This window comes from Buceros rhinoceros, unplaced genomic scaffold (genome assembly GCF_000710305.1).
Source record: "Buceros rhinoceros silvestris isolate BGI_N320 unplaced genomic scaffold, ASM71030v1 scaffold1030, whole genome shotgun sequence".
In the NCBI taxonomy this organism is placed as follows: Eukaryota; Metazoa; Chordata; class Aves; order Bucerotiformes; family Bucerotidae; genus Buceros; species Buceros rhinoceros.
Window position 1 is genome coordinate 13803 of NW_010388782.1, and position 7842 is coordinate 21644.

General features: G+C 45.1%; 1 protein-coding gene across 1 annotated transcript in view; it reads right to left on the minus strand.

Annotated features, from left to right (window-relative positions):
• Positions 1-7842, minus strand: part of LOC104489051 (phospholipase D4-like) — an 11171-nt gene that overhangs the window by 2223 nt on the left and 1106 nt on the right. Inside the window, exons 2-8 of the mRNA XM_010131169.1 lie at positions 6958-7160; positions 6120-6303; positions 4654-4774; positions 4166-4293; positions 3812-4012; positions 3276-3415; positions 578-743 (exon numbers count right to left, since the gene is read on the minus strand). Of these exons, the coding sequence (XP_010129471.1) occupies positions 578-743; positions 3276-3415; positions 3812-4012; positions 4166-4293; positions 4654-4774; positions 6120-6303; positions 6958-7160 (1143 nt within the window). The remainder of the gene's footprint in view (positions 1-577; positions 744-3275; positions 3416-3811; positions 4013-4165; positions 4294-4653; positions 4775-6119; positions 6304-6957; positions 7161-7842) is intronic.

Here is a 7842-nt window from a genome sequence, read left to right on the forward strand (position 1 = left end):
CCCCCCCCCCCCCCCTTTTTTTTCTTGTAAAAAACATTCCTCCTTATTTCTGTTCCTTCTCTCTGCCGTGGTAACTGCATCTGTCACATTAGGAGCTTCTACACAACCTCACTCCACTTGTTCCATTCCAGCCTAGTGCCTATGGCCCATGTGTAATATTTAGCGTTCAAAACTGGGTCCATTTGTATAGGCAGTCAGAAGAGCTCTCAAATGTAAGAAAAAATACAGTAATTAGACCTATTTAAGATAATCCATACAGGAAAAGGGTCTATGAGAAGAGCACTAAGTTGTCAGATAAACTGTTACTGTCATGGTGCTCAAAAAAAGCAACTGCCTGGGTAATGCCACAAGTGCTGCAGCTCAGCACATCCTTGATATCACTGGTAGCTTGTAATAGCTGCTTCCTTGAAGATGATCTCTTGATTTTCTCAAGGATCTGAAACAGCCACTGCAACAATGAACAATCTGCTTCTCTAAAAGCTGATACTTGCACACACAGCTGGCAGCTTAGACTCCAAAATCAGCATGGGCTCCACATCCCCAAGCTGACTTTCCAAAATCAGGTTTATTATCGTACCACGTTGACACTGATGTGGTCTTGCGGGTTGTTGAGGGCACGCAGGGACCTCAGATAATGGAGCATGGCTGGGTCAGAGTGGGTCCAGCAGCTGACCAGAAGCCGGATTTGTACTCTGGAGTTGAAAGCTGCACGTCTCAGAGCATTGTCAATGGCTGGCCAGTATCTAGAAAAAAACAGGTGGGTGGAAAAGGTGATATTTTTGAAAGTGTTCAGTAGAGAGCTGTGACAATAAACTGAGAATACAAGTGACACCGTGCACAGATGGGATATCTGATGCCTAGTAAGAGGAGAACTTGTGCCTTCACTGGAGATTTAAATAAGTTTTCTGCCTTCTACCCAGCCAGTTCTTTTCACAGCGTGTTTTGAGACCTCCAGGCTCTGCCGAACTGGGTTGAAAACGATCACAGTTTAAAGCTTAGTAAAGTGCATGTACACAAGTACACACACAGCGTGGTGCCATTGTGCTCATTGCCTTAGGTAAGTAAAAATAACAACTCCAATGTAAAGCCAGATCATACAGCACGAACTAAAAAAGGGCAGCGCAGAGCCCAGAGGAAAGCCTGAGGGCCATTTTGCAGAATATGGCCATTTCAGGAGCCTGGAGACTGTTTCTAGTGTCCACAGTGGTCCTGTGTCATCAGCCATGTCTGTCCTTTCCCATCCCTCCTCGCCCTCTTTAGTATGCCGTGCGCCCCCGAGGTGCCAAACACAGTTGTGCTCTCATGAACACGGGGCTCTCCGTTTTCCTGACACTTGTGCTGGCAGTAGCTTAGGGGAAAATTAACATCCTTCACCTAACTCCGCAACACGGAGAGCTGGACAGTGGACATCCCAGGAGCAGTAACTTCAAAGATACATGTAGCATTTTCGTTCTGTAGGTCCTAACAAGTGCTGCACGGAGGGAGACAAGCATCTTTAGTACAAACTGGAGGACTGATACAGAGAGAGGTCTGGTGCTCGCTCACAGTCCCATGAGCAATGATGAATTAATTTGCCTAACTTATTCCTTTTGGTCTTATGTACAAAGGCCTGAATTCTCTAAGTCTCCCTTGCACATCATCGTATCACAATCAACAGACTGGCCATGTGCTTTCAGGCTCAGGCTGACTTGTAGATCCTGAAAAAATCAGACAAACACACTATTTAGAAATGCTATTTTTTAACAGTTTCTATTTTTTAAAACATATCAGTTTCTAGTTGATTAACACTCAGGCATTAAGACAGCAGCTTTGTTCCCTCTGCCTCAGCTGTGGGAGGAACCTAACCTGAACTAATCAGCCTCAATTCATTGCACTACAGCTGGTTGCTGTGGAGATAGCCCGAGGCTCCGCATCGCCTTCCCTGGGCCTTTCAAACTCCTGTTTGCTTCTGATCAGGCCCTAGGTGTCACAAATGGTGGATTAAGGCTTCAGATGAAGAAAGAGGAGTATTAACACACTCACTCCTAAGGGGGGAAAGAGAACTTCTGGGAACCTATTCTTAGCTAAAAGCAGGAGATGAGAAACCCACAGATTCTGTACAACACAGAAACCAAAAATTCACTAAATTGTTTGATTTATAAAAATATACTCCAAGTGGAATCTCATCTTGGAGATTTTGTTTCAAGGACGGTGTTATTATCTATGCCTATTATCCTACACTCTCCCTGCTAACACACACACGCCCAGCTGAGCAAGAGAGGCTTTACACAGTCAGGCCACAGGACGTGATACATGGGACAGTTCTGGCTAAATGACAACCTAGACCTCACCCCATTCTTTACAAGCCACATTGCATATAGTTATGTCCCTTGAACTTTTTCTCAGTCAGATTATTTAGACGATTGGAAAACTGAGAAATGTTATAAACAGGTAACAGTCAGAGCACTTGCTTGCATGTAAGCATCCTAATTCAAGCACATCGAAGAGGATTTGGAGTCTTAGTGGTTGCCCCATGACTGACTAATTTTCTGTTTTACTCAGAGCTGAGTTGATGTGTGGGGTCTGCATAATTCTGCTGTGACCCTGGATGGCCCACTGGGACCATGGCAGTGGTCCACCACACGCAGTTTGATCACTCCAGATCACCACTCCCACCTTCTCTTGGAGAGCTGCTGCTGCATGCATCCACCATGCTACAGGAACTTGGATGTCCTTAGATGGAATTATGAAAAAAAGGAAAATAAAAGCCCAGGCCTTTCTGTTAGAGAGTGTTTCAGCTGCCATTGCAGAGGCTGGCAACTACCTATGGGTGAAGTACGTCAAATGGGCAGCAGAGCCAGAAGTCCAGAGTCTTCAGAAGTAAAGAACAGAAAGAGAGAAACAGGAATGGCAGAGGGGACTAAAGCAGTATTTCCTCTGAAAAGTCCGATGTCAGATATATTCCTCTGTTTCTGTTCCTCTCTCTATTCATAAAGCTGCTCTGTTGTATTTTGAAGGGAGCTGTACCTGACTGTCCCTAGTCTGGCACTTCACAGTTTTCTTGCTGTGTGCAGAGCACAGGAGGCTGCTTTAAACTGCTAGAGCAGCACATGGGCAGGATTGGCGACCACCCTTCCTGTCGCATCAGTAATTGCACGGTCCACACCATGGTCATGAAGGCAGAGCAAAGCCTCAGTTCTCTCCAATCTGAATATTTTCATTGCAGGAGGTTGGGGAATATTATACTTTTCCTTTAAGTAGTGCAGTCAACTGATTTGCGTAGATTAAAGCTGTACCTTTCTGGATCACTGAAACGACTGGTAGGGAAATATTCCATAACAGAAACATAGACAAATTTCTGCGCCTCACTGATAATACTGATTATAGCAAAGAGGTCGTAGGTGCGACCTTCCGGACAAAATGCTGGAGGAGAAGCCTGTAAAGAAAACATACACGTCAGTGATTTCATCCTTTTTTTTCCCGTCAGGCTACGATTAGTTTATATTACGATCTGTTCAGCTTTCACTACAATAGCATAAAGCACTTGAGGTGGACCACTATCATTCCTCATGCCTTTCCTGTCCAGATGGTTCAGATACTTATTAATATATTGACCCCACAGGGGATTAAAGGAGACGTGCACACCGTTCTTGCCATACTACCCAATAGCCAAAGCTGGGTCGACCCTTATTCCTTGAGGAGTTCCAGAGAAACCTGTTAAATTAATTATTATCCACTGGAACACAAGTAACCGAGGACTGCTGAAGAAATTGTTTGGGCCAATGCTTAAACGTAGTTGACAGTCTATCTCGTTATTTTAAAACATACTTACAGAAAAATAGGCTTTTGTCAAGATTCCATTAAATTCTACTTTTAGAGGCTGATGCTTGTTAATGTGGGTAGAATAATTAAGAGGCCAAGGGAATGGGATGGTAGCATTAGCATGTCCAAGATCCCAGTAAGTACTAAACGTTTTCCAGAGGTCTTTGGCCAGGCAGCTGCAGTTGTGTATCACAGCGCCAAACTCTTTCACCTGCAAAGAGAGCAAGATACGTCACAGACCCAGGGGTTTCTCTGCTGTTTCTCCCACTCAGTCAATATGTTACATCATTATGATTTTTTTCTGCTGGAACATTAATTTTTCCCCCAGATGTTTTAATATTGAATATGAAGCAGCAGAGCTTACCTGAGATAAAGATCTCCAGTCCATATTTGCACTACCAATATATATGTGTTTCATGTCTACAATCCAGAATTTGCTATGCAACACTCCTCCTGCCAAATGTCCAAGATCAATCTTTCTTACATGAGCCCCTGAAGAAGGATGGGGAGGGAGAAAAAGACTTTAGATACGGCAAGGAGATAGCAATCTGTAATGCTCCCCTGGCAGCCAGAACATGTCTGGATGTCTAATAGCAGCAGCCAGTAATAACTACCAAAATTCCAAGCACTCATTCCTGGGAATACAGTAACTTGCAAGAATATACAAAATGTGAACTTTCAGAAAAATCCTTAAAGGCAAGACAACATACACAGAAATCATGAACTAGTGAACACATAGTGCTTGTCCTGTGAACCCGCGTAAGCACCAGACCAGGCCTTGGAGACCAGTTTCTCTCAGATGTCTTTTGCAATACTGAAGTTGTGGCTGCATCACTAAAGCGAGATAATTACCTTTTTCCTCTAAAATCTCAAGGTCAGTTGAATTTGTAGCCAAAGTTGGCATACTTGCTGCAACATACACAGAGACGTTCTCTGTGAGCAGTCTCTCAAACCTCCTCAGAATATCTTCACCCTGCATGGTACACATTGTTATTTTTTATAGAACATTTAGTAAGATACACGCAAGTACAGTGTCACTAATGGATGCTTCCTTTGAAGAACGCCAACACAAGGAAGGTCAGAAATTTCACCTATTCAAGAGTGTTTCAAGAAGGGAAGAAAGAGAAAAAAGGTTCTGATCCAGTGTATGAATCCAAGTTTATTTTCTGTCATTTAATGGTATTAGATATAAGGTTTATGTGTACGAGCACAAACACCCCAGACTTTAAAGGTGAATGCCCCAATGAACATCAGCTGCTGGATGCTGATGATCAACGGATACACTGTGCCATTTCTCCCTGAGAATAAGAGTAACAGACTGTCCTACACTGAGCTGTCCCTTTAGCAGGCAGACCTCAGCCTGATATCTGTCTTTTACTTTTACATTTACTTCTTCTCATATGGAGGAAATGAGTCATCTTACACTACCAGAACCTTCCGGGGAAGAAGACAAGGAGAGCAGTCCCAGAGAGAACATGAGGACAATGAGGAAGATGTGCCAGGAGGGAGACAGAGACTCATCCCATGGTAATAAACAGGCCAGCATTTGGTCTGTCAGCAAACACCACAGCTCCCGACACACAACTAAACTGTGTACCTGCCTGGAATAAGGTGGCATTATCCCTTCTGCTTTTCATATGAGTCCCCAAGACCCTGCTCAAGACTGCCTGGAGGTAGCCAGCTGCCACAGGCCAGAAGAGAGCCAGGGGCGATTAACGATGATGTACTGTTGCAAGGTGAGCCTTTGCAGTGGCCGCTGTCACTGATTACGGTGGTGGAGGCAGAGAGGCTCCTCTGGGACCCTGAATGAACCTACAGCCAATACACAGTGTGCTCCATCAATGCCCTCATTCTCCGCTATGGCCTGGCCCACCTTCTCCCATGGAACCTGCTGACATCAGCATGGCCAGACCTCCTGCCCAGCGGTACCCATACCACGGCCACTCTCACATCACTGCCCTGACCGCCTCTCGGATGGCCTCCTCCTCCCTTCACCTCCCAACACCTCCCAGGACACCACCCGCTCCAGTTGCACCAGCCATCTGCAACATAAGCAAGTGTGGTTTTAAGGCTGCCCTCTGGTTGCTCTTAAAACACATCGTGTGAATATTCAGAGACATAGACTGAGTCAGGATGGAGTTTGTGTTGACTGGAGGAGGACAGCTGGTGTGCTGCTTCAGACCGGCGTGGAATACCTTTCTGGGTTTGCAGGAAGTGTCAAGCAACATGTCTGGGAGACAGACCACACAGTCAGTCTGCCATCTCCCCCATGCTCATGAGGCATACAACCACCTATGTTCTTGTCATTGATCTCCTACCTGCTTGGAAGACGAATCGTTGACGTTGATATCCTTCCCAGTAAGAGACCAATAGTAAGAAGCCACATGAATTTTTTCCTGGGCTATATCAAGGAGTCTCGTCCAGGCTTGGTACAAGGGTTTGGCTGCAGTGCTGTTTATCTCAAAAGGCAAGTCATAAGGAACATTTTCCACAAGTTCAAAGCTGTAATGAGAATTGTATATCGTGAAGCAAGAGACTGCGACCCAAGCAGGAAACCCAGCGCGTGCCAGGCCATACAGCTGGCCATTGTGGATGTCAACCTCTAAAGCAAACCAGCTGAGCTGGACAAACAAGCTGGGAGTATTCTCTATCCCCAGTTTTTATAGCCAAGCATGTATTGTCCTCCCAAGTCCAGCAGAATGGCTTCTTATTTTACCATCCCAAAGACACAGAGAAAAGTAACCCTCTGGGGCTGGATGTCGCTTTGGTCCCCTCTCCACCCTCTGCCAGGACAAACATCCACTGCCCCCTCCAGCCTCCAAAAGAAGGTGAGCTCAGCGGAGGCTGCTTTGACCGCTGGTTGCTCTGTTGTCTCCCACCGCTGCCACAAAGAGACGATGGCTGGAGGTGGTGGAGTAGCAACAAGAGCTATGCTGAACACACAACCGCACGATGAGCAGTGGAGCTGAGTACTGGCCCTACTGCCCCTCATAATGGGCCAATGCCTAAACAACACCCCCGCTCTGCCCAAATTATTGGTACTTCATCACTTATTGTACAATGGGAAGATAACTAGAGCCCTGCTGGTATTGCCAGCATTTTAACTATTTCTCCACCTGGTGATTACTCTTCCATGTGCCATCGGGCCTGGCTTACCTGCAGGAGTCATTTGATCTATCGGTGTCCTCCTCAATTACTGTGGTTCCCAGATCTCCATAGAGTCCTTCTCCCTCCTTCAGCTCTTCATAAATGCTGACAACTGCTTCCTCTCTGATAGGATCAGCCATGCTCTCCACTCTCATGAAGTAAACAGCCATCAAGACAAGACCAAGTATCAAAATAGCCCCTAAGATTTGAAACTAGAGCAGAATCAAAACAGAAGATTTAAGCCATCACCAAGTCACTGATACACCAGCTAATGGATGACTGTGTGTTGAAGGTGAGCAAACCACAGTCTTTGGATAGTAGTTCTGCCTTCAGCAGGCAGACTGTGTTCTCAGATACTCAAAGTGAGCACCACAAGCTACATAGGGGTTGGCTTATGTGAGGCACATGATTTTAGTTTGGGTTTAATTTTTCTTGTGCCACCATATCAAGAACCTGTTTTTTCCCAAATCTTGTGGTTACTCTGACATTGATTAGCTTTATTTTAGCACAAGCCAAATCGGTGTCCAACAAAATTTCTACCAATATCAAAACAAAGAAATTCGCAACACAAGACTAGCTGTGGGATCAAGCCCAGCACTAATGTAAAGAGGAAGTTCATGAACTGAGGAGAGAAAAAACAGATCTGAAAATGTCAGAAGCAGAAGACCGTTTTGTGGGTTCTGAACGTGTTCTGGTTTTGTCTTCTGACTTAAGTTAACCTCACTTCAGTGAAACTACACAAGTCCCATGTATCCACATGGGGAACGAAGAGTATTTCTTTGTTGTTCTGGTGTGGTGAGGTAGCTCCATTTCCTGTTCTCTGTACTTCCTGGTTTATTCCTGAATGTAAACATTAAAAAAAAAAAAAAACAAACCCTTTCACCCGGGTATATC